The 27,796-nt window shown below is 39.3% G+C and overlaps 1 protein-coding gene across 1 annotated transcript in view; it reads right to left on the minus strand.

Annotated features, from left to right (window-relative positions):
* PDE11A (phosphodiesterase 11A) overlaps window positions 1-27,796 on the minus strand; it is a 435,243-nt gene that overhangs the window by 182,802 nt on the left and 224,645 nt on the right. The window contains exons 7-9 of the mRNA XM_019021629.4: window positions 9,605-9,680; window positions 7,272-7,339; window positions 6,236-6,328 (exon numbers count right to left, since the gene is read on the minus strand). Coding sequence (XP_018877174.2) covers window positions 6,236-6,328; window positions 7,272-7,339; window positions 9,605-9,680 — 237 coding nt within the window. The remainder of the gene's footprint in view (window positions 1-6,235; window positions 6,329-7,271; window positions 7,340-9,604; window positions 9,681-27,796) is intronic.

A 27,796-nucleotide genomic window follows, 5' to 3' on the forward strand; every position in this document is an offset into this window, starting at 1 on the left:
GGGTTTGTAAGTAGCATATAATACTCTTGAGAAGAGAAATGAGAGCCAGGGGTAGGAAAACAGTTTGGTATGAGATTTCTGAGGGCCTCAAAGGCCAGAACATTTGTTCTTTAATAGGTAATGGGGGAGTAATTTAAGGTCTATGAGTGGGTGAGTGATGAAATCTAAAATATGTTTTAGGAAGAACAAGTAGAAGGCTATTGCAATTGTCCAGTGCAGAGGTAATGGAGCCCTTAAGTAGGATGGTTGCTGTCACAATTGGAAAGGCAGAAATAGATGGGAGAGGCTTTGGGGAGGTAGAATAAATGAGGCTTGGATCCTGATAGCATATGCCTTTTTCTTACTCTCTGTCAAACCCTCATTTCTTCCCTCTTCTGACCCTAAAGCTGTATGCAGTGTCCCTTAGCACACAGACTTATATTTTCTGGCAAATTTCTCTTCAGTATTAGGTAAGGCTTCATTTGCAGTAACTGTAAAAGACACCCCAAAGGACAGTTCCTGATGTTCAAAATGAGGAAGTTATATTCTACATCTACATTTTTTATTTTATTTTCTCTGTATTGTGGCTTTTAGAAAAAGGTTCCCCCTTTTACCTAAGAATTTCTACTCTCAGAAAATATGAACCTACATTAGCATAGCTCTTCTGAAGCTCTTGGTCATGTAGAATGGAAATCAGGATCGTGAAATTAAAGTTATTAAAAATGATAGTAAATGCCTCTCTTTGTTCCACTATTCAGCTTTAAGAGCATTTCTGCTCTCTAAGAGCCTTAGAGTATTAATTTTATATATTTAGGACAAAGGATTTTAACAATAGAATTGTATAATTAAATTACAAGAAATTAAGAAAAACAGTCATCAAAATAATTGAATTGATAATTCAATTGTTAAACAAAATCCGGATAATGTATTAGTCCCTCCAATTTTTAAAGGCTAGAACAGTAGAAAATGTTTTGTATGCTTACATTTCTATTTCTCACCATGTGTGGATTATGGCTGAAATAAGCTGAAGTTGCCAATATGTGACAACAGGGAAAGGACTGCCTTGCATGGTAAGTCTTTTGGGGAAGCTTTGTCCTTGGAGATGTCTAGCTTTTAAAGACCTGTTCTGTTTCTGACATGGTGAATTTTGTATTTCTATGCCCTAGACTTTTCTGCAGATACATGTATAGTAACACAGGCTACAGACAATGGGCCTGCATTGAGCAAACACTAGTGCCCTGGAGCAGCTGCACTTGCGATGCTTCTGGGATGTTCAGTGGTGTGACTAAACAGCATGTATCAAAGAACTAGGAAACAGGCAATCTGTTTTCAGCTCTGACTTTAAGCAGGAAGTAATTTTCCTGATAAAACAGGCGAAAAAATTATAGCTCCCCAGTCAGCATAGTCTTACAAGAAATCTTGGGCTAAGTAGACAAAACTCAATGAAGATTAAGGACTCCAAATGCACTGGTTGGTAAGAACAACTAACTTTTATTAAGTACCAGTTGTAACTAAACACTCTTTCTAAACACTTTCCCTGTAATTTTTTTGTAACTGTTAAAACAGGCTTGAAATTTTTTTTTTAACTTTTAATTTTTGTAGGTACACAGTAGGTATATATATTTATGGGGAAAACAGGCTTCTTATACCCATTTAACATATGAATAAAACAAGATTGAGAGGTTAAGTAGCTTGCCCAAGGTCAATAGCTACTGAACCAGGATTCAAGCCTAACTAACTGATCAGGCTAATACTAAAATCAACACTTTAAATCTTCTCCCTATGCTGTCTTTTGCATGGATAAAGTTAGCAACCTCCTTCGGCAGGGGACACTGACACAAAGCAAGATCTGCATTAAAAGTGTACTTAAAGCAATGAAGTTTCTGGTTTAGAAATAGGTAGATCAATGGGACAAAGTAACATGTAAAGAAATATACTTGAATATATATAAGAATGTATATAATTTAATGTGGTATTTCAACTTGTTCAAGCAGGCGGATAAGCTAGATATGAGCAGGAGGGTGAGTCCCTTAGAAAAGGGAGGTTTGGAAAAATCTCATAACCCAGAGACCACCCAAAACATGCATCCTAGCTATGAGCAGAGAGGAAGGGAAATACCTATGGAGAAAGAGATGCCCCTTGACTCCCAGCAATCACTCACTCTGCAATTAAACTGTCCTGTCAGAATGTAGCTAGCTACATGCTGTTAAGAGGGTAAAGAGGGAAAAAGGAGAAATTCCTAAGAGATACACAGGTGCAATAAGCACAGCTTTAACCACTTTCCAACCTTCCTCAGGTGGTGATAATGAGTAATGCAGGCATTATATAGAATTTGTATCCAACACTGGCCTGCACATACATGTGAACTAACAGTAAGGGGGAATCCCACAAATTTGGAGTGGAAACTAGGTGGGGACTTAAGGCAGAAGTGGGAACTAGACAAAGACAAAGGTGGAAACTTGAGGCAGAGGCAGAAGCCTGAAGAAACAGTCTGCCATAATAACCACAATGCAGAACTCTTGGGGCCGCTGCTGGCTTATCCCCTTTTAAACACCCTGCTCTGCCTCATCTTTCAGCGTGCACTGTCTCTGCTACTACCTAACCCTTGAGGCTACTACTCCTGTTTCTCCAGCTGGACCAGCCTGCTCCTTTCTTGGAGTGTCCTTCTCTCAATAAACTCTGTACTCTTTATTTTCTTTCAATAAATCTTTTGCTTACATTACTAATTGGTCTCTTGGCTGAATTCTTTCTCCTAGGTAAGACAAGAACTGAGGATTCCTGTACTTCCCAGTAACAAAATCATTAGGAAAAGTAGCCAGTATTAAATAAATATATAGAAATCAGTGGCTGTTTGGGAGAAAAAAATAAAGTTAAAGCCCTATTTTTTTTAAGTGTACTTCCAGTGAGCTCTGAGTGTTTTAGAGACTGTACTCTGCCCCATTTGTGACAATTATTAGTCTTTCCAGGGAATTTATCTGGAGAATATTTACTTTCAGAGGATGTACCATGGAGAGAAGTATTTTTATGAAAAATGCCTTGGGAATAGGATTTTTAAAAGACAGAAGAGAACAGTGTGGTGCTTTCTCTTGAGTTTCATGAACACACAGCAAGACATGTATTCCCATTAACTCTCTAGGCCATGAACTACTTGTGCTCCCTTTTTAAGGAAGGAAAAGATTCTAGGGTGGTTTTTGTCACTGGGTGCTGTGGAATGGATTATCTCCCTCCACTCTTGTTGCTAACTGAAAAAAAAAAAGACACTGCAATAAGGTTATGGGACTGAAAGAGCTACATTTAGACACAGCTCTTTTGGGGTCAAGGTCAAGTAGGACAATAATGGAAAAGAATAAGCAAAAATGAGACAACACAAGGAGAAGAGGAACCTGGGCACACCTGAGTGGGGAATCTTCCCTTAGCCACAGTGGAAAAGGGGAAAGCACTAGCCCAGGATCTCAGAAAGAAGGGATAGGAATGATAGAAGGGTAACATGGCATTTGGCTTTCTCTCTCAGCTCTGTTATTACTATTTTACTTTTTAAAAAATTTTGTTACATAATTTATATTTTCATAAAGTAGCTCAAATCTTTTATGGGACTAAGCAAGTTATAAATACATACTTTCAATAGAAATATTTAGAAAAATATTACACTTACACATATTCATATATAATATGTATAAATACATAAATTTAAAAATATATATTTATTCAGAAGTTGATGTATATTATAATATACGTATATCTCATTCCTGAATTTGGGTTTAGTAGCTCTCAAAAAATCACTTTTTGTCTTTATAAAGTCCTCAGGGTAAGAAATCCTTCCAGATACTCTTGCATATGGATTCCTAGGCCAGGGAGCGGGGTGGATGTCACCTGATCACTAGTGTCAAGAATTTCGTACTCAGTGGGGTGGGAGTTGGCTGAGAGTGGAAGTGGCAAGAGCAAGATGGCAACACCATAATTCTGACTGGGAATGCCACTTTCCACACTGGCACAAAATAAAGCATGTGGAACAAAGAAGTCAATGCCTATAAGTCAACTTCTTGAAAGTTTCAGATTGTCACAAGGCTAAGAGTTGGGCTAGAGATTTGTCAGAGTCAGTAATAATTTTTGTGTCTAAGGACAGAGGGATCTGAGTTACATAAACAAGAGGTGTTCACTATGAACTGAAATAAGCAATTCATGGGTAAAGAGACTGGGGCCAGAAATTCTAGGGTACATGAGCATTTTCTAGGTAATGGTAACTGTGGCTCATTGGGGTAGGAGTAGTGCCAGTGAGAGTGGTGCCTTTTACTGAATCTTCCCATCTGGGGGTAAATGGCCATTTATGCTGCAACCCAGTTATTCTAGCTCCTTCTCAAGAGGATGACGATGTGCCAGAGGTAGATGAGGAAAGAGAATATGGGCATATGTAAGATGTTCTCTCTTTGTGTGTTAATTATACTGTGACATAATGAAGTAGGATTTAGATGGGACTAGTGTATGGTGTGTCCTTCTTTTTAATAGCTGCAGTTACGGAAAAACAATGGGTGAAGCAACACTGTGGAGATCAGAATTTGATGATGGTGAAGGAGGCATAACTCAACATTTGCTGTTCTAAATTCCTGTCCTTTGCTATTTCTCCCCAATCCATGGTGATTTCTCAGTAATAAATATACTACCACAAATAATAATAGTATTATTGCTATGATTTTACTGAATACTTATTAACATCTTCACATGCTTCATCTCATTTAATTCTCACAATTGAGGTAAGTGACAGATCCAGGATTTGAAAATGGTTCTGCACACAGACCTTAATGCTATACTAATGATTCTTATCAGTTGGTTGTATACTTATAGTTCACTCATTTATTGATGCATCTTATAGATACTGTTTTTAGTCCTTACTATAAAAAGATATTACATATAAATGAAGCAGGGCTGTCTCAGAAGAGCAAAAAGCATCCCTTATCAAGGTAAGGGATTCTTTCCTTCCTCCTTCTTTCCCTCCCACCCTCCATTCAAAAATTATTCAATAAATCCCAACTTTGCACTAAGCACCCTGCTAGGCATTGCAAATAAAAATCCCTGTGCTTCTAGAATCCATAATTTAGCCAGAAAATTAAAAGCACATAGATAGATAACTATAATTTTACATCTTTTACCTCTCAAATCAGAGCAGTGCAGGTAACATCAATTTGCCTACTTCTTATATCTGGCTTGACACACAGAATATTTTGAAGATTTCATGTGTATTATATCATACTCTTCTATATACTTTTATCTTGGCACTGACATTTTATCTTGCCTACTTAGTAAGTATTTCATAGATATAAAGAAAATATTTGGTAAAATCTACAGAGCAGGCCAGGCATGGTGGCTCATGCCTGTAATCCCAGCACTTTGGGAGGCCAAGGCGGGCAGATCACCTGAGGTCAGGAGTTCAAGACCAGCCTGGCCAACATAGTGAAACCCCATCTCTGCTAAAAATACAAAAATTAGTTGGGCATGGTGGTGCATGCCTGTAATCCCAGCTACTCGGGAGGCTGAGGCAGGAGAATTGCTTGAACCCGGGAGGTAGAGGTTGCAGTGAGCCGAGATGGCACCACTGTACTCCAGCCTGGGCAAAAAAAACAAAAACAAAAACAAAACAAAACAAAACAAAACAAAAATACAACTACAGAGCAGAAGCTAGAAAAAAACGAGTCTTGAGTCAAAACAAGCATCTGAGATTCAGGGGAAATTAGAACTGCTCTTTTGGAACTTAGTGTCTGAGAGGACATATGTGCAGACATGGGAACAGGTCAAGGTTCTTGATGGGACATGTGTTTGGGGAGGGAGGAAGAAAGGGAATCGGATAACGACAGGAGTAGCTTTCCCCATCTAGGTCATATATCCTTGTAGTGAATTCTTCTCCTATGATAAGAAAAGTTGTGACTTTATAGATTATCTATACATATTCAAATCTGTTTAAAATAAATTTGAAATCCTGCCAAATTATCTTTGGATTGTCACTATTTAATAAATGTAATTTTAAAAAATCTATATCTAAACATAGGACTTATATAAATGGGCTTCAAGGCATCTGTGAACCCCTGAAATCATATGCAACATTGTGTTTCTCTGGACTTCATGAGATTTAAACCCATAACCTAAAATGATTAAGGCCCAATGAATAATTAAAATTTGAGAAATTAAGCCCCATAACCAGGGAAATTTTTTCCCTCATAAAATTAGAGCTGACAGCATACAAACCTGACATAAACACTGTACTTACATCAAGAGCCACAGACTGCTTGGCCCAGGACTTCTTCACTTGATCATACATAATTGTGTTGTTGATGCCAAGTCCACAAAAGATGACAAAAGCCTAGGAAAGAGCAAACCTGCTAATTAAACATTGCAGCAACTCATTGGCAAAATCTAATATGAAAGCAGGCAGCCACCAGGGATGGGTCTGAAAATACAATCTTGTTGTACACAGAGGTAGGCCTTGGGGAAATAGGCACATTAAAATTCTTAATTACTATTGTTATATAACAACTTTATAGCTCACACTGCACATGAGGAAAAATTATGAATTTAATGTCATTGTAGAGAAACTATTTCATATGTTTAAAAACATACTTACACTCTGTTTAAGTGGGTTCTTAATTTATTTAGGTTGTGGACTGATCTTAGTAAATCCATTCTGTTTAACCAAAGCAACCTCTTTTAGTTGCTAGGCTATAAAATACTTTGGTAAAGAAACCAAGTTAATGTAACCATAAGGTAAGTGTTAAGGGGAAGGAGGATTGAGTTAGAACCATTAATAAAGAAGCTATGAGGTATTCTTGATTAGAGAAAGATAACCATGGGTTTTCATGTTGGCTACTGGTACAGTCTATGAGGAAGCCCATTCAAGGCTAGCTTCTCCAGCTAGAGCGCCTGGAGTGAATGCACGGAAGCGTGTAAACAAGAGAAATGTGAGGGCAGTACGCCTGGCAGAGCTGGCTCAGGGTTTCATGACTCTGAACACACACAAACAAGGCAAGAATAAGAAAATAGCACTTTGGGGAAAAGAGAGGGTAATTCTATAATAAAATTAAGATAAAAATAATGGATGGTTACAAAATAATCCAATTCATAAAAAATAGGATCAAATCTCACTTAAGCATTTACATATTCCTTAAATCTTCCTGTAAATTTTGCCCTCCATTTAAGTATAATAATAATTGACTATTAATTGTTTGTCTTTCAAATTTGGGCAAGCTGCAACCAGGGGACTATTGATGACTCCATATAAACCTTGGTTTATAAATTTATTTTCTTACCTCAAAAAGTCGTTGATCTGCATCATCAAAAGGTTTCCCATCAAGTCTGTTTAACACTTGAGCCACTCCTGTGGGGAAAGAGTGGATTATGTGGTCATTTTTAGTACTGGACATTGTGTTTCTCTAATAGAGTAGCCACAGCTAACTCTATGCCTTTTTTAAGGAACTGCACTCAGTTTAAACTCTGGTCTCTCAAGTGCCTGCCGATTTCATGAGAATAAATCTGAGGTGTAGGACAATGCACTCTCTCTTCAAGGCTGATTTATTTAGACTAGATCTCAGTAGTTCGGAGTTCTACCAAGGCTTTAATCTGATTCTAGATGACTAGTTACAGTAACTCTAATATATTGCCCATATATTATATATACAACTGAGTATATATGTAGCTGAATATGTGTGTGTATTCAGCTACATATATATATATTTCAAATGAAAATATATATATGTGTGTATATATATATATATATATATATCATTCTCTGAAGCACAATACTTGAAAGAGGCAGTATGGCATTGTGATTAAGAAGATAAGCTTTGGACTTAGATGATCTGAGTTCAAATTTCAACTCCACCATCAGGTGTGTGACCTTGGGCACGTTACCTAACTTTTTTAGCACTCAATTTCCTCATCTGTAAAATGGGGATTAAAATGTTAACTATCTAAGAAGGTTATGAAGATTAAATGAGATAATGTTAGAATGTTCATAAAGCATTTAGCATATTGCTTCACTCAGAGTAAACATTCAAGAAATGTTAGGAATTACTACAAGCATTAAAAGTTGATATAATACAGTTAACCTTCAAAGCAAAGTTAGTTCTGTTTCCTGCTACCAGGGGGTACATATAGTTCTACAAATCTTAATTTATGAGTGATTACTTTTTCCAAACTTCACTTCTAGTATTATACCAGATGTTTTAGGGCATGACTTCCCAAATACACAAGTTTAACAAGAAAAATCAACTATCTTGAAAACCATTAGCCTGTGTCCCCATTTAGTACAAAAGAAAAAAAAAACAGCTGTAATTTTAAAGTATGCTTGTATTTTTAAAAACACCCAACTTCCCACTAGGGAGGTAAGTCATCATATGCAAGAAGACATATATATAAATAATGAAACACAAAACTATTAGCATGTAACCAGGCAAACTACGGTCCTAATTTTGAAGTAATAAGGGATGTTTACTTTTAGGATTGAAATGTAGGACTATGAGATTGTCATGGAATATCAACAGGTAACACATGGTATTTCTTATGGACTTTCCCTTTAAACATAAATTTATTTAAAACTCTGCATGATGTAGTTTAAGTCTTTGTACTAGAGGCTTAGATCCCAAATCTTAGAATATTCTTTATGTTCAGTAACATACCAATATTCTTATGCAGATTAAGCTGATGAAAAACATTATCTCAGAATTCATATTTAAAAACACTCACAGAATACTAAATCCTTTAATAAGCAGCATTGTCTTAGACTTTAACAGGCAATTTTAGGGGGAAGCAGAGAAAGGCAAATGGATGCATTAGTTACCAAATGAATTAGTGTTCTTACGTCTCTTAGGAAAAAAAGTCACATTTTTATTGTGTTTCAATAATTTCAACTAATTCCTCCATCCTTCATGACTTCTCTATTTCAACCATGAATTCTCCTTGCCTGGGCTTCTTTCTTGAATTTGATGCTTTCCTAATTGAGTTTTTTTGAGGAGAAGGAAAGGAGAATGGAGGAAGAGAAAAATTGGAAGCTGTTTTTGCCCATGATTCCCTTATTGTGAGGAAAATGTGGCCTATTTCAGAACTGCCCAGGCAGAAAATGCATGCTCAGTATATGTCCAGTAGAGAATGTTATTTCTTCCTTTGCCTTTACACCACGTATAAAAGCACAGATGTAAACACATTGACATAGTAAGAAAGTCTGCACTAGGAGTAAGGAAGCCTGAATTCTGTTCTTGACCTTGCTATTAACTTTGTGGCCTTCTTGAAGTCATTTCTCTCTCTCTCTCTCTCTCTCTCTCTCTCTGGCTTTTTTTTTTTTTTTTTTTTGCTCTCTGCCTCTATTTCCACAGGGTGAGATAAAAGAGTTCTATTGGTTGATAACTCAGATTCTCTCCAACTTTAAAATTTATTGGTTCTTTCAACTTAATACATATTTGTTCAAGTTGTGGATAATGTTGATTCATTAGGAGCCTGCGCTTATGAAATTATACGAGAGTGTGAGACATAGTTTGATGAGTCCTGGCCATAAAAAGAGGGAACACATAAAAAAGATACGGGAATATTTTAAAGCAAATTTCTGTTTCTTTATTCAAGAAGTTTAACTATTTAGGTCATCTCTTACCAATTATTTGGTGGTTGCTATTCCAAATAGGGACACAAAGAACAGATCTTATGTGAAAACCAGATATCTGGTCTGCCTAGGAAACAAGAAAGAAGTTAATTAAAATTGAATATTAACTATTCATTTTTGATTTACATTTTTTCCATTTTTCATAACAGATATTCAAAAATAACTTTTTAAAGTTATTTTATACACTGTAACCTAATTTTGTAATGCATAAACTCACTCACGTGCCTCCTTCATCACAATGAACATCCTAAAGGAATCAAACCCAAGCCAAATATGAATCAACCAAAAAAATCCAAAACCAACATGACCTCTTTCAATCCCTGCAGCCATAGAGAGCTGGACATAAAACTATCTTGATCATGACCACACCACTAGACAAAAATTCCAGCAACTGTTTCTCCTCTGGGTATTTAAAGCATTTTAATTAAACCAGTGATCAATTTTTATCTTTGACTGGGTGCACTTGTTAGTAAAACATGTTTGTGCCTATAATGCTGTCATATTTACACTTAGTTTTAATACTCTATATTTTTACTGTTACTATATTATTATGTATGTTGTCAAATCTAGATACAAAAAAGGTAAGATAGAGGTAGAGGTTTGAATATTTTCCTTCTGTACCCCAAAATATGTCAGGAGGTGACATTTAAAATACAGAGGTATAATTATCAACATCAAACATCGAGTAACAAACTCCATTTAATATTAAACAATGGTCCATATTTGAATGGTTAGAGAGAAACCACTAAGAATGAAAGGGTCTTAGGGAGTTAATATGACCTTGATTTTCAGTGAGGTCAATCTATTGTTCTAATACAATAGGAGAAAACAATAAGATATGAAGGTTTTGGATCATGGATATGGAGATAAAAAGATATTTTAAAATATTCTTTGTTGAAGGCAAGAGCCACATATTTTAAACACTTGAAACTAGAAGTTAATTTACATACCTAAATTTTATATTTAGATTTTTTCTTTTTGACATTTCTCTTTGAGAAGTTAATTTTCCAGATATCTTCTATTCATTGTACCAATATGTTAGTTTCTCTTTTTCAATGTTTTTTGAAGATTAACATGCATGTAGAAAGGCCCCAAAATTGTAAGTATACAGCTTAAAGGATTTTTACAAAATGAACAGATCTATGCAACTGCCACCAAGATCAAGACATAGAATATTATCACCACCCCAGAAGCCACCTCGAAGTCCCTAAATTCTTGTACATACTTAGTGCACATATGCATTTCTGATAGGCATATGCTTATAATAAAATTGCTGAGTTATTCACCTGTTCAGCTTCAAAATATATATTTTTAATGTTTTGCAAAGTACTTGTACCAATTTACCTTCTAACCAGAAGTCTATGAGAGTTCCAGTTGATTTATATCATCACCAACATTTGATGTTGTCAGGCTTTTAAAAAAAATTTTGACAATTCTGATAGATATGTGGTTGTATCTCCTTGTGAAAGTAATTTGATTATCTCTGATGACTAGGGTGACCATAAATCCTGGTTTAAGTCTGTTTTCCTGACATAATTATTAATAATATGCCTTTCATTCTCAAAAGTGTCCAAATTTGGACAATAAATTTATAATTTTCCTACTTATGATTAATGAAGTTGAGCAACTTTTCATATACTTATCAACTATTTTTACTCTCTTCCAAGAAGTGCCTGTTCAGAACTTTGGCCTTTTGTCCTGTTGGGTTGTCTGATTTTTAAAAATTGGCTTGTAAAAGTTTCTTCTGATAAGAGCCCTCTGCAAGATATATGTATTACAAATATTTTTCTTATTCCATGGCTTGTTTTTCCACTCTTTCAATGGTGTCTTTTGATTCAGAGGTCCCTAATATGATATAGGCAAATATTTCAATTTTTAAATTTATGGTCAGTATTTTTTTGGTTTTGTTCAAGAAATCTTCCTGTATTCCAACCTCATGAAGATATCCTTCTGTGCTTTTCCTAGAATCCTTACTGTTTTAACTTTCACATTTAAATTTATAATCCAACTGAAAATGATTTTCATGTATAATATGAGCTAGGAGTCAAAATTTCTTTTTTTTTTTGAAATGGATATTCAATTGATCCAGCACTGTTTTGAGGGAAAAAGCAATACCTCTCCCCATCACTCTACTGTGCCATCATTTTCATTAGTCAGCTGTCCATATATATTTGGATCTGTTTCTGAACTCTCTATTCTATTCCATTGATCTAGGTATCTATCCTTATGCCAATACCACACTGTCTTAAAAAATACGGTTGTATGATAAGGCTCAGTATCTGGTAGTGCAAATCCTCCAACTTTTTCCTTCTTCAAGATTGTCTTGACTATTTTTGACCTCTGGCATTTACATATAAATTTTAGAATCAATTTGCAGTTTATACACATACATATACATTCCTGGGATTTTTATTGGTATTTTTTGAATCTATCCATTTGGGGGAGAATTGACACCTTTACAAAACTGAGTCTTTCAATCCATAAATATCCCTTAATTTATTTAAGGCTCTTAAAATTTCTCTTAGCAAAGTTTGGTAGTTTTCCATGTAGTGTTCTTACACATAATTTGTTTTATTTGTATCCTGATGTTTAAAAACTTCATGTTATTGTAAATAGCAGTAGTATTTTATTTTCTAATGCTTGTAATTGGTACATAAAAATATAATCGACTTTTTAATATTAAATTTGTTTCCATCAATCTTGCTACATTCAATTATTAACTTTAATGTCTTACCTGTAAAGTGTTTTGGATTTTCTTGCCATATGATCACGTCATCTTATCCTTTAATTCTTATACCTTTTAGTCATGTAATTTTAGATTATGTGATTTTTCCTTTTTTAGTTTGTTAATAGAGTGAATTAGATTGATTGATATTTGGGAATTCCAGATGTAAAAACAAAAACATAAGCATAAATCATTCGTCCAGTGTACTCTTCCAAAAAATATTTATTTACCACCTTCTATGCACCAGACACATTGCTTAGTATTGAGGATAGAAAAATGGATTCAAATAGTCATTACCCTTGAGCTACTCACAGTCTAGGAAAGATAGAAATATTGAGATAAAATAAGTGTCCAAGTAGAGGATGTTCAAACACTATTGGAAAGACAACAATGGACTCTGTTTAGAGAAATCAGGAGCAGTCGAGACCCTTTACAATGCGTCTTCAAAGACAACAGTGATGATGATAAGCTCACATTTGCTAGATGTTCACTCTCTGTCTGGCACTCCGCTCAGCACTTTCTTACGCATTATTTTATACTTTTTACAACCACCCCATGAAGTAGGTACTGTTATCATCCTCTCTTATCAGATGAGACTTAAAGAGATTAACTGCCTTGAATGAGAGAGACTGGCTCAAAGGAGCACAGCCAATGGCAAACACATCCATCAAAGTTATCTTCCAAAAAAACAAACTGGTTTACTTCCCCTCCCTAAGGATAAAATCTGAATTAAGGCAATACCAGTAAGCATGAAGAAAAGAAAGCCAATTTTAGAAAGGTATAATCTACAGACTTAGGCTAGCCACAGCAGCACTAGGATGGCTGGGTCTGCTTTGTTTTGCTGAGGGAGCGACACATACCATTGTATAGACCATTCATTGGGTTTGAGACAGCACCAAGTAGCAAACACAATTGTCTCTGCCAACTCTGGGACAACAGTAGCTCCTGTCTAACGTCTCCTATGAAATCTGGGCAGCTGAAGGACAGGTCACAATGGGCAAGAAGAAAAGGAACATGCAGTAAGAAAGACAATTTAGAAGCTGGTGGTGAGAAAAACAAACCTTAGGCTGTTCGCCAGTTAAATAAAAGAGAATTTTGTTTACCCATCACTTTTAAAGCACTACAGTTCCCCAAAAGAGTTTTTTTTTGTTCTGGGAAAGTGGGAGTATGCACTCTCCCATCCCCATGGAGGATAATATTGAGGTTTCTGGCTTGAGTAAAGGTGGAAGAGTTCCTTGAAGTGGGGAACACGGGAAATTTGAGGGAAATGATACGAACTCCAAATTGACACACATTACAAGTGAGAGGGGCTGGAGATACCAATCTTGGAGTCACCAGTCCTCTGGGTTAATTGCATGGGTAAGATTTAAGATAATTGCATAGTTATTGCAAGAGAGAACTTGTCCAGCAAAAAGACTAAAAATTGAACTTTGGGGAACACAATATTTAGTGCTGGAAGAAAAAGGTGACATCAGTGACAGGGATGGACAAGAACTCCAAAGCTCATGCTCTTAACCTGAAGGCTTTACTGCATCCATAACGTGTGAACAGATTTCTACAACCTTTCCAGAAATAGGTTTATTGATGTGTATCCAGAGCCTAAAAAGTATAAATACATACTCTTTGACCTATCAATTTCATATATAGGAATTTATCCTGTGGTAATTATCAAAGCTATGCACAAAGCTTTACATGTAAAAGTGTGAACCACAGCATTATTTATCTTAGTGATTTATTAGAATAACATGAATATTCAACTGGAGGCAGTTGGTTAAGTAAATCATAGCACATTCACATAACAGAATATTATGCATCTAATTAAAATCATCCTATAGAAGAATAGTTACTCATATGGAAAATATTTAATATATTAAATGATAATCATGTACATGCCTACGGGTATACAAAAGCGTATTATATACATTGAAGGATCCTGGAAAAATTATGATCATAATAGTTTCCTTTGAATTTCTTGGCTATTAGAATTTTAAAATTATTGTTCCTAGTTTGTAAATTTTAGATAATAAACACAGATAATTTGTCCATAAGGGAAGAAGTTATTTTCTAAGTAGAACTTAGGGGGAGCAGCAGTGTCCAATGCTATAGAGAAGTCTAATAAGGACTGAAAATGGCTTACTGAATTTAGCAACATAGTGGGATCATTGAAGGCAAAAATGGTCAAGGGAAGAAAGGATGTGATCAGGAATAAAAGTCAAGTGGTTAGTCCTGGAAGAGAGGAAGGCCATACTGAGAAAGCAGAGCTGCATCTGTTCAGAGCTGGAGTCTTGTATGGGCTGACCACAGAAGAGGTGAAGCATCAGAGAATGCAGAGGGTGTCTTTAAAGTGTTTCCATTGTGTTTGAGGGAAGGAGGTGAGGCTAAGGAATGGTGATGATCAACATGCTTGATGAGCCCAATCAGGTGGGAGAGGAGAACAAGGAAGAATGGCAGAGTGTGAGGAGAGTGAATTTTTCCATTTTAAAATCATTAATGAAATCCCCTAATTGCCTATTTGCGGCAGCAGCTATTTTTTCTGGAAAACTGTGCTAATCCAGGTTAGTTCATGTAACCATATGAAAAGGCAAGGCCCAGGAGTCCATTTTATCCTCTGCAGGGGCTGGAGGAAAAGGAGAAGGGAGATGAAAGAAGCACAGTATGTCTAAAGAATAAATTCCAAACAGGGAGAAAGAGTAATAAGCAAGTATGAAGGAAAGAATCATTCCTGTTCACCAGATAACCCCAACTCTCCATATCAAATCAGTCAATGGAGCTCAAAAATGCCCATCAGCCACACCACCCCAACGAAGTCACCCAAAGTTTCAATGCCTCAATTTTATCATTAATATTTATCTCCCGCACACCCAAATGGTAACATTGGTTATCTTCATATTTTGGCCTCACGGCTGATTCTCATCTTTGTGCTTTTTCTTGTTTTCCAAGTTGTTTTATTAAAATTTGTGGTGAAAGGGTTTCAAAATTTGTAAGAAGTTTTACAAATACAAATATTGCTAATATTGAAAGGAACAACTGCCAAAAAAATCTGCTTTATTGTTCCACACGGTGCCTTGGTCATTCTTGGTTTAACATTCACACCATTAGAGTCTCAAAAGTTAGACCACGTGAGACAAAGCAGCCTTTCTAGAAGGCAACAGTTAAACTAAATATATTTCTGCGAGTGCTTAGTTCTTTCCAAGCAAAGATATGTCTACTTAAAAATGTTACCTAGTTTCTGTCCTCATGGGGCGTTTCCAATTAATGGATCTAATTAAAGATGGTTTAGCTCTTGGAGCCATCAACATGTACTTGTTATATTTTCCAGCCTCTCAAAGGTGGTCAAAGGAAATGTTAAATAAATTGGTGATAATATAATACTATTTATTAATGTTCAGTGTATTTCCTTTCTCTAGAAAGATATGTACAACTTTAACAATAATCTAAAGCAACACTTTCTCCCCAAAGATAATCTATTGGTGAGAAATTCTAGTAACCAGACAAGCTGAGGGAGCCAATGTTCCCAGTCAGTCCCTTGATTTCCATGAAATAATAGAGAGAGAATTGAGTTTGGCCTATCTTACCTGCACATATGATAAATCCTAATGGTTTGTAGAATAGTGCCTGTATATGATTCCTTAAATTCCTGAAAAATAAATGATTGTGCTTGGAGCTGAGGCATTTTCTCCACTGCCCATGCAGCAAAGACTGTTGGATTCTTAGAACTGTGGGACTTGTATTTGTTTTCACTACCCACTGCTTCCCCATTCTATATTTTATTTAAGTCTTAGTAATCCCCCTAACTTCTAACCTCTAATCTTCCTTCCCCTTCTGCTCAACTGTAATTCTTACGTCCACTGACCAATCTACCCTTCTTCTCAGGAAAGGTTCTCAAACTGGTTCACACTAAGTAACAGAAACTGAGAGAAGATTGACAAGAGCAAATGAATTTCAGCTGATCCACAGAGCTTTGTCTCTTAATGTTTCCAATTTTGCACATTTCCCTTTGCAACAGAAGCATAACTGATAGAACAGAAGGTGTTACGGAGAATAGAGAATGACCTGTCCTGCCAGGCTAGCTCTCAGCAGCCACTGTGGGGGTGCGGGAGTGCTCCACCACAAAGATCTGGCAGGCTAAATGGGCTTTAATGCTCTAAATCAGAGAATCTCAGAGCCTGGAGCCCCATTATCCTTAAGCGCTACATGACAAGGATAAGTACTATTGAATTGTCTATAATAGGCTTGAAAAAAATCAGAGGAAAAACTTTACATGGAAGAATTGCATGGGACTGAAGAGCTACAGAGTTCAGATCACACCACCTTAGTGTTAATTGTGTAACTCTGGGCATTGGCCTTCCATGGCAGAGGAGATCTAGGTACTGATGGGTTTCCCACATCTCCTGAATTTGTAACAAATAAATGGACCACCAAATCCATCCCTGCATAAGGCCTGCCCTACTTTTTAGTTAATTTCTGACATTCCCTTTGCTGAATGAACCTTTTCTATTTAAATGTTGAGTCCAAGTGTTCATTCTTATTGTAGGCAAAAAGCAAATACTGCATGTGATGGCTCTGAAAATTCTCTCCATAACTACACAAATGGAAGAAAATACTGAATTAAACAATGGAATATAATACCTTAGACTGACTAAATAATGGCTTGTTTTGCATTAGTGTATTTATTTTAATGTGTTCTTTGAATCTAACAAGAAGAGAAGGGCAGAAAGTGTCACAGATGATATACTAAAGTGCAACTAACTACAGAAAATTGAATTCCGAGGCACAATGCCAGTTGAAAGCAAGGACAGAATGATTGTAATGGTGAGGATATTTGTAAATAGAGTATGCATTCTAAGAAGTCACCTAATACAAAAGGCGGTCATCTGCAAATGCAGTTTATGTACATGCTATTGGGGCAATCTCAGACAATGCTCCTAGTTGGAATAAATCCCAAGAAACAGAGGCAAAGGTGAATAGAAAATAATCCATCTGAATTCCCCAAAGATACAGCAAGGCAAGTTGACTTGTTTAGATATTGTATTATTTCAATAATGGTTTTAGATAATTGTTTATAACTTTAAGAAGACTTAAAATAACCTGGTAAAACATAATTTCATATAAGACATAGTCTAAGATTTTAGAATATCTTTAAAATTTTTCATGATTATAAAAATAATATGAACACATGAAAAATTTAAAGCACAAATAAAATCAAAAGCTCTAACCTTTCCATCTTTAGAGATAGCAATTATTAACAAGTTGGTACAAGTCCTTCCTCACCTTTTCTTATAAATATGTATTAAGTTCATATGTCAATATATAACATATTTAATGACATAAAGCATATTCATAAATTACACATAGATAATATATTTGACAATACTGAACAATATTCAACAAGAATGTCTATTATGTACTAAACACTGTTCTAGGTGTTGGGGATACAGCAGTGAAAAGAAACAACAAAATCCTCACCTTCATAGAGCTTACATTTTAGTGATAGAAGAGAGATGGTAAACAATACAAAGATAAATGAATAAATTATACGTTAGAAGATGTTAAGATGATGGGGAAAAAACAGATAAGAGGGGTAAGGAGTACCAAGGGTATCAGGCCTTACTGTCAGGTAACATTTGAACAATGGTCTTAAAGAGGAGAGGATATGAGCCATGCAGATATTGGGGGAAGAGTATTTCAGCTGTGGGAGTAGCCAGTGTAAAGCCCCTGAGGTGGGCGTGTAAGTGGCACATTATAGGAACAAGGAGACTAGTGTGGCTTGCATAGTATGAGTAAGGGATGGGGGTGGATGATAGGGTGCCAGATGGTGTATGGCATTGTAGATCTCTGAAAGAATTGCAAATCTGGCTTTTACTCCAGTGAAATAAGGAGACACTGAAGAGAGTGTGTGAGCAGAGTTGTAACATAACTTAAAATTTAATAGCCTCTGACTATTGTGTTGAGAAAAGAGTATAGAGGGGAAAAGTGGAAGGAGAGGGACAGTTTAAGAGGATTTGTACATTAAATAGTACAGGGATGATGGTAGGCTGGATCTCGGTGGTAGCAGCTGAGTGGTAAGAAGTGGTCAGATTCTGGATAAATTAAGCAATTGGATTTCCTGATGAATTCATGTTCAACATGAGAGAAAGGGAGAATCATGCCTATACTTTTTTTTGACATAAGCATCCTGAAGGATCGTGTTGCCTCAATAGAGATATGGAAACAGAGAGAGGAGCAGGCTTGGGGGGCAGGAGACTGTGGCCTGTGCTTTAGACATGTTAAGTTTAAAATACCTATTAAAAATATGCATATACTGTTTATGTATATATACCCACATATATTACGCTATACATACTTCTATACATTATTTTAAACATACTTCTCTGTTTACTTTTTTCTTGTAGACATTTTAAAATATCAGGATATATAGATTGCTTCATGGGATAGACATTGTGCATGGACTATATTTTAGTCTTTATTAGGGTATGATAGGCAAAATTCTTTTTTTTTTAAGATGGGGTCTCACGCTATAGCCAGGCTGGAGTGCAGTGGCATGATCTTGGCTCACTGCAACCTCCGCCTCCTGAGTTCAAGCGATTCTCCTGCCTCAGCCTCCTGAGTAGCTGGGACTACAGGCGTGTGCCACCACGCCTGGCTAATTTTTTTTTTTTTTTTTGTATTTTTAGTAGAGACAGGGTTTCACCATGTTAGCCAGGAAGGTCTCGATCTCCTGACCTCGTGATCCGCCTGCCTCGGCCTCCTAAAGTGCTGGGATTACAGGCATGAGCCACTGTGCCCAGCCTATGATAAGCAAAATTCTAAGATGGCCTCTAAGAATCCCACCTGCCACCACCCCCAACTCTGGCTTCCTACATATCTTGAATAATCCTTTCCCTTGAGTGTGGACAGGACCTGTGAATATGTTAGCACAGTCACTTCCCTGGTGATGTTACGTTGCATGGCAAAGACGATGGGATAATCACTCCTGAGATTATATAAGCCACTCTGGACATTATGTAAGCTTCTGTCACAGCCAACTGGAGCGAGATTCTCCCATTGGCTTTGAAGAAGTAAGCTGCCATGTGATGAGAGGGCCACATTCTAGGACTCAAGGGCAATCTCCGGGAGCTAAGACAGACCCTGGGCCATGGCCGGCAGAAAAATGAGAGCCTCAATCTACAACTGCAAGGAACTCAATTCTCCCAACAACCTGAATGATCTTTAAAAAGAACGCCAAGATCCAAATGAGAATTCCACAGGGCCAATATCTTAATTTCAGCCTTGTGAGACCCTGAGCAGAGAACCCAGCAATGCCATGCCCAGACTTCTGACCCACAGAAACTGTGAGATAATAATCAGGTGTTGTTTTTGCTGGGCGCGGTAGCTCACGCCTGTAATCCTAGCACTTTGGGAGGCCAAGGTGGGTGGATCACTTGAGGTCAGGAGTTCAAGACCAGCCTGGCCAACATGGTGAAACCCTGTCTCTGCTAAAAATACGAAAAATTAGCCAGCCATGGTGGTGTGCACCTGCAATCCCAGTTACTTGGGAGGCTGAGGCAGGAGAATTGCTTGAACCCAGGAGGCGGAGGTTGCAGTGAGCCGAGAATGAGCCACTGCACTCCAGCCTGGGTGACAGAGAAAGACTCCATCTCAAATAATAATAATAATAGGAAGAAGAAGAAGAATCAGGTGTTGTTTTAAGTGCTGAGTTTGTGGTGATCTGTTTTGCTGCAATAGAAAATTAATATACATAATAACCCTGACAATGTCTTCAGAAACACACATGGATACCCTGTTCCCATGGAGCAGATGACTGATAAAGCTACAAAACCTAAGAACAGATGACCCATAAACATGAGGGTTTCTTGTACTACTATAAATAAATATAATATTATATTGAGTAGGTCTTTTCTGTCTTACATTCTTTTCATAGAATCTTGTAACAGAATAAACAGTGATTTTCATAAGGTCGCAGAATTTAAAGCTCACAAATGTAGTTCTAGCTCTGTGACATATACTCTTTTGTCATAATTTTTCCACCCACAAGCCAAAGAGTCTGGCCTTAAAACCATGTATGCTATCAAGCCCAGCAGGTGCCACTTTTGAGAGCCAACTCAAACAGGCATTCAGAAGGCAAGTAATCACTATGGCTCACCTGCTAAGTCTGCTCTGTTCACCACAAGGAGGGAACTCCATTAAATATTTAAGACAATCACTAAGAGAACACCCAGCAGGCAAACAACTATGATTACTTGCCCCATAGCCCTCTCAGCAGGCATCTGACAGCACTTGGGATGGGGTTTACATCACATTAAATACATCCCTTTGTAGCTTCTATCAAAAGGAAGACCAACAGTTTCAAAACTGAGATTTCAAAATAAGGATCATTCTCTTGCTGCATATCTTGGGCAGAGTTTCTAAGGAGTTCCCTGAATTTTATCAAGATAGGAAAGACACAGAAATTAGAAATCTAGTTTCCCTTCATACCTTAACTGTATGCCTAAAGCAAAGCTTGATAGAGTAAATTATCTCTTACTAACAGAAAATAGCCACTGGTGTCATGAATTCCCAAATTGGCAAGCTTCCTATGCTAGTCTGAATTGAACAAGAAACTATCAAATGCACACAAGTGGGTGTATTGGGATCAGCACCAGCAGTTATCAATCTGAAGAATTCACAATATGGTCCATGGGGCAAGTCATTCATAAGTTGCTGCTGAAATATTTCATTCACATAATAGGGAACACCTCCCTATCCCACCAACACTGATCAGGAAAACCCATTTGGGCTTAACATGAACAAAAACTAAACCTCTATTACATTAAGCCACAGAAATTTTGAAGTTTATCTATTACTTTACTGATACAGGGATTGTAAATGTAGTCACCAGGGCTATGTTTGAAACACACAAGTGTAACTGGCTTTAGCTATGTCTTAAGGATTGGTGTGGCTTTAGCTATATGTTTCAAGGATTGGTGGCTTGCATAGGCTTGGGCAGTACAAGTATTACAGTAGGTATCTAGTCAGGAAGGAGCACGGCAGGAGAGGCCCCCCCCGACCCCTCCACGAATGTCAGGTGACCATCAGGTGATGGTCAGGTGGTTGTTAAACTGTCTCTCTAAAATAATAATTGGCCACAGCCAGTGCCAACAAAAGGCAGTCTCCCGATAGATAGAAAAACCCTGAAACTAGTGATCAGTAGTGTGATGGTTAATACTGAGTGTTAACTTGATTGGATTCTAGGATGCAAAGTATTGATCGTAGGTGTGTCTGTAAGGGTGTTACCAAAGGAGATTAACATTTGAGTCTGTGGGCTGGGAAAGGCAGACCCATCCTTAATCTGGGTGGGCAACATCTAATCAGCTGCCAGCACAGCTAGAATATAAAGCAGGCATAAAAACATGAACAAGTCAGATTGGCTTAGCCTTTCAGTCTACATCTTTCTCTTGTGCTGGATGCTTCCTGCCCTCGAACATCGGTCTCCAAGTTCTTCAGCTTTGGGACTCGGACTGGCTTCCTTGCTCCTCAGCTTCCAGCCTATTGTAGGACCTTGTGATCATATGAGTTAATACTCCTTAATACTCACATCTATCTATCTATCTATCTATCTATCTATCTATCTATCTATCTATCTATCTATCTATCTCCTATTAGTTCTGTCCTTCTAGGTGACTAATACAAGTCGCTTCCTGATAAGATCTTGGGATTTGGGCAAGCAGACTCAAGCATGTGCATTAAGAGACAAAATGGCAGAGTTTAACTGGTATATGACCTTTGAGAAACATTCCACTGGTAAGGGAAGAATGCCTCCAGTAAGCATGCATACAACTCCAGTAAACACACTATGTGTGCTCCCCTTCCAAGCGCTAGCAGGCCACTATGCATGCAGACAGCACACTCCAAAGGAAGAGCCAGGGAGAAGGAATGAAAGATCCTGGAAGTATGTCAATGCATAAAATTCCAAGTCAAAGATCAAACAGCGCACTTGATTTCTCAAGTCACCTGCTTGGCCCTCCTCCAAGTATACTTTACTTCCTTTCATTCCTGCTCTAAAGCTTTTTTAAAAAAAATTTTCAATCCTGCTCTAAAACTTGCCACAGTCTCTCCTTCTGCCTAATGCCCCTCAGTCAAATTCTTTCTTCTGAGGAGGCAAGAATTGAGGTTGCTGCAGACCCACGTGGATTTGCCACCACTAACACAGCCGGCCCCCACATTTAATCATCTCCAATGTGCCTAGGAAACCTGGTGCCTGGATGTCTGGCCACTCTTATCATACTGCTGGGTCCTATAAGGGAGGACCTGGTGACTATATCTGCACAGTTTATAAGATATTTATGTAGGACTTTACATGCTGCAAACTAAGTGATATGCCCAAGACGCCTCAGCTCTTCGGCAGAGCAGATAGGACAAAAAGGTAGGTATGCTGGCCATGAGTTCATGTACCTGTGAAGAGGGAGAAAGGAAGAATGTGGTGACTCTGTTGCCTAGGCAGACCCTCAGCAGCTGATGCTGTCCCCAAGAGGATGCTAAAGGAAAGAGCACTGAATCAGGAACCAGAAAGCCCAGAGTGTTTTCTGTGCTCTCCCTTAAGAAAGCTGTCTGGCCTTGGCAGACCACTTCAGCTCCCCAAGTCTTCAATTCCTCCCCTGTAAGCTAAAAAATATCCAATATTTCTATTTACTGAAAGTTGATGTATCCATAGTATGAAATCCCAGAATAGGGCCAATCCATTTTGGGGCATTCTATCCCAGTTTCTGATGAATTGGGGTCAGTAAAAAGAATTCATTGCCAGAATTAGCCACTGAGCTATTGAGAAATTTAGAATAGATATTAGTGATAGAGGCAGGAGGCAGACAAAGGCGTAGACAGATAGAGAAGGATCTCTGGAGAATTTCCAACCTGCCCCACAAGTGTTACACCAGATGTTTTGTGCAGATAAGGGAACCTGCACAGGGGGCTTACCTGGGCATGCCCACAGCAGACTAGAGGCCCACATGCACTGGGGGAATGGTGTGGAGAAACCAGAAATTCGGGCCTAATGCAGGGGAGGAGCCTGGCCTCTTCAGCTGGTGTGTAGTGGCCCTGGTATTCAATTTGGGAGGTGGAAACCTGCTTGCAGGACCCTCTCTCTTTGCTGAGAGGTTTCTTTTCACTTAATACATTCCACCCTCCTCACCCTTCAATGTGTCTGCCTGCCTAATTCTTCCTGGTCATGAGACAAGAACCCAGATTAGCTGACCTAAGGAGCAAAAAAATCCTGCATCATTTTGGTGGCCTCTACGGGGACTTGTCAGAAGGATGAGTAAAATGCAGACCCAAACATCTCTCTCACTTTTGTTTCTGAGCTTTCTCGTCCTCAGACTTTTTCTGAAGGCAGAGGAAACTGCCTCTTCCCCGCCCCATCATTCTCAGGCATTGGAAATGTCGGCCTCAGTCCAACCCAGTCTTTTCCATGGATTTTCCTTCATTTTGCGGGGAATGTATTGGCACCTATCTTTTCTTTTACAATATTAGGGGTGTTTCACCCTCACCCCAATGGTCGCAGGCATGTGCACAGGACAGACAGGTGAGCAGTGGCTCCCTGCCCCACTCCCCTCCTGTCTCGGGCACACAGCCTGGGCCTGGGGTGGCTAGCTGGCCAGTGTTCCCCGCCAGGCACCCACATAGTCTTCCCTTCCCCTGGCCAAGGGGTCCAGCTCAGTGGGAGCCCCAGGAAGGAGACAGCAATGAAAGTTTTCTCTCCCTGATGAAGAAACCCATTGCATAAGAATAAGAGGTTTCTCCCCCAGGAATCTTCCCAGGCTTGCACCTAAGCTTTTTTTTCTTCCTTTTCTCCACCCTGTAGGCAGTTAATGCAGCCTTGCAGATATAGGGAGCTTTTCTATGCAAGAGTTTTTTTTTTCCTTTTGGAAGGCATCTTGTTAGGCCAGGACCCAAATTCACAAGACACCCTTTTTCTCTCCCTTGTTTGAGGAGAACCCAGCTCCTCAGCTTTACCTTAGCATTCAGCTTATGATAAGGAGGCAGCGGCCAGCTGCTGGCTGCAGTCTGTCAAGGTCTAAGGAACGCAAAGGTTATGACAACAGTGGAGACAGGGTGTATGTGGGTGAGTACGATATTCCCACCCTCTAGGCCCCTCTGTTAACGTTGAGTGGAAGCTGCACTGACACCTATCGATAGCACCTTGTCAAGGTTGCCAGGACTTGAAGATATAAGGACAGAAGAAAGAAAAGAAACACCTCTTCTTTCTCTGCCTCATGTACCCCATATTTGCTGGGAAGACAAAGGAATTAGGGACACCTTAACCCGTCTTCCTAGCTGGGTAACCATTCATCTTTAGTCTGTACCTCTCTCAAATGCATCCTGAGGCCTGGGGGCTCCTTAGAGAAAATGCCTTCTTTTTCCTTTTTCCTCCTCTGTCCTCTCTTCACAGAGGGGTAATTGTGTCCCCCTACTACAGGATACTCCCCTCGGATGCATCCTCCAAACTGGGAAAAGTTAATTTCCCCGACCTTAAACTGCTTGGCTTAGAACTGAGCTGAGGCTGAGAGGTGACAGCGTGCTGGCAGCCCTCGCTTGCTCTTGGCACCTCCTGGGCCTTGGCGCCCACTCTGGCCACACTATAGGAGCTCTTCAGCCTGCCGCTGCACTGTGGGAGCCCCTCTCTGGGCTGGCCAAGGCTGGAGCCAGCTCCCTCTGCTTGTGGGGAGGTGTGGAGGGAGAGGTGCAGGCGGGAACTGGGGCTGTGCATGGCACTGGTGGCCCAGCACAAGTTCTCGGTGGGCGTGGGCTCCGTGGGCCCTGCATTCAGAGCGGCCAGCTGGTGCCGCCGGCCCTGGGCAGTGAGGGACTTAGCACCCGGGCCAGCAGCTGCAGAGGGTGTGCTGGGTCCCCCAGCAGTGCCGGCCCACTGGCGCTGAGCTCAAATTCTCGCCGGGCCTCAGCTGCCTCCCTGCTGGGCAGGGCTCGGGACCTGCAGCCTGCCATGCCTAAGCCTCCCCACTGCCGTGGGCTCCTGCGCTGCTCGAGCCTCCCCAACGAGCACTGCTACCTGCTCTGCAGCACCCGGTCCTATTGACCGCCCAACAGCTGATGAGTGTGGGCACACAGTGCAGGACTGATGGGCAGCTCTACCTGTGGCCCCGGTGCGGGATCCACTAGGTGAAGCCAGCTGGGCTCCTGAGTCTGGTGGGGACTTGGAGAACCTTTATGTCTAGCTAAAGGATTGTAAATACACCAATCAGCACTCTGTGTCTAGCTCAAGGTTTGTAAATGCACCAATCAGTGCTCTGGGTCTAGCTAATCTAGTGGGGACTTGGAGAACATTTATGTCTAGCTAAATGATGGTAAATACCCCAATCAGCACTCTGTATCTAGCTCAAGGTTTGTAAACACACCAATCAGCACCCTGTGTCTAGCTCAAGGTTTGTAAATGCACCAATCATTGCTGTGTCTAGCTAATCTGATGGGGACTTGGAGAACTTTTGTGTCTATCTTGGGGATTGTAAATGCACCAATCAGCTCCCTGTAAAACAGACCAATCAGCTCTTTGTAAAATGGACCAAACAGCAGGATGTGGGTGGGGCCAGATAAGGGAATAAAAGCAGGCTGCCGGAGCCAACAGTGGCAACCTGCTCGGGTTCCCTACCCCAGTGTGGAAGCTTTGTTCTTTTGCTCTTTGCAATAAATCTTGCTGCTGCTCACTCTTTGGGGCCACACTGCCTTTATGAGCTGTAACACTCACCACGAAGGTCTGCATCTTCACTCCTGAGGCCAGTGAGACCATGAACCCACCTGGAGGAATGAACAACTCCAGATGGGAGGAACAAACAATTCCAGACACACCACCTGAAGAGCTGTAACACTCACCACGAAGGTCTGCAGCTTCACTCCTGAAGCCAGCGAGACCACGAACCCACCAGAAGGAAGAAACTCCAAACACATCTGAACATCAGAAGGAACAAACTCCGGACACACCATCTTTAAGAACTGTAACACTCACCATGAGGGTCCACGGCTTCATTCTTGAAGTCAGTGAGACCAAGCACCCACCAATTCTGGATACAAGGGGAAGGGAATCCAGAAGCCTGACATGCCAGCAAAAGGGTAAAAGTTTCTTTTACCAGTTGGACTTTTGGCCTCTCCCTCCCTGTGCAAACCGGTAAAAGGAATGGTAAGGATCACTGTTTATATTCTCTGTAAAGTTTTGATTAATGAAAAAGGATTTTGTTGCCATTGAAAACACCAAAAGCAATGGCAACAAAAGACAAAATTGACAAATGGGATCTAATTAAACTCAAGAGCTTCTGCACAGCAAAAGAAACTACCATCAGAGTGAACAGGCAACCTACAAAATGGGAGAAAATTTTCGCAACCTACTCATCTGACAAAGGGCTAATATCCAGAATCTACAATGAACTCAAACAAATTTACAAGAAAAAAACAAACAACCCCATCAAAAAGTGGGTGAAGGACATGAACAGACACTTCTCAAAAGAAGACATTTATGCAGCCAAAAAACACATGAAAAAATGCTCATCATCACTGGCCATCAGAGAAATGCAAATCAAAACCACAATGAGATACCATCTCACACCAGTTAGAATGGCAATCATTAAAAAGTCAGGAAACAACAGGTGCTGGAGAGGATGTGGAGAAATAGGAACACTTTTACACTGTTGGTGGGACTGTAAACTCGTTCAACCATTGTGGAAGTCAGTGTGGCGATTCCTCAGGGATCTAGAACTAGAAATACCATTGGACCCAGCCATCCTATTACTGGGTATATACCCAAAGGACTATAAATCTTGCTGCTATAAAGACACATGCACATGTATGTTTATTGCGGCATTATTCACAATAGCAAAGACTTGGAACCAACCCAAATGTCCAACAATGATAGACTGGATTAAGAAAATGTGGCACATATACACCATGGAATACTATGCAGCCATAAAAAATGATGAGTTCATGTCCTTTGTAGGGACATGGATGAAATTGGAAATCATCATTCTCAGTAAACTATCACAAGAACAAAAAACCAAACACTGCATATTCTCACTCATAGGTGGGAATTGAACAATGCGAACACATGGACACAGGAAGGGGAATATCACACTCTGGGGACTGTGGTGGGGTGGGGGGAGGGTGGAGGGATAGCATTGGGAGATATACCTAATGCTAGATGACGAGTTAGTGGGTGCAGCGCACCAGCATGGCACATGTATACATATGTAACTAACTTGCACAATGTGCACATGTACCCTAAAACTTAAAGTATAATAGAAAAAATATTTAAAAAAAAAAAGAAAAAGGATTTATGAGTTTGGTCTTAAGCTGTAGCCAATCTGGTATGCTTTGCATGTCTTTCTGTATGGTTCTATCAGAAAGAGAGGTACTTTAGGACAGGATGTGGGTGTAGGACCCCATAAGTCCACTTTTCAAGTCAGTCCAGCAAACTGGTCAGTAAC

This window comes from Gorilla gorilla, chromosome 11, assembly GCF_029281585.2.
Source record: "Gorilla gorilla gorilla isolate KB3781 chromosome 11, NHGRI_mGorGor1-v2.1_pri, whole genome shotgun sequence".
In the NCBI taxonomy this organism is placed as follows: domain Eukaryota; kingdom Metazoa; phylum Chordata; class Mammalia; order Primates; family Hominidae; genus Gorilla; species Gorilla gorilla.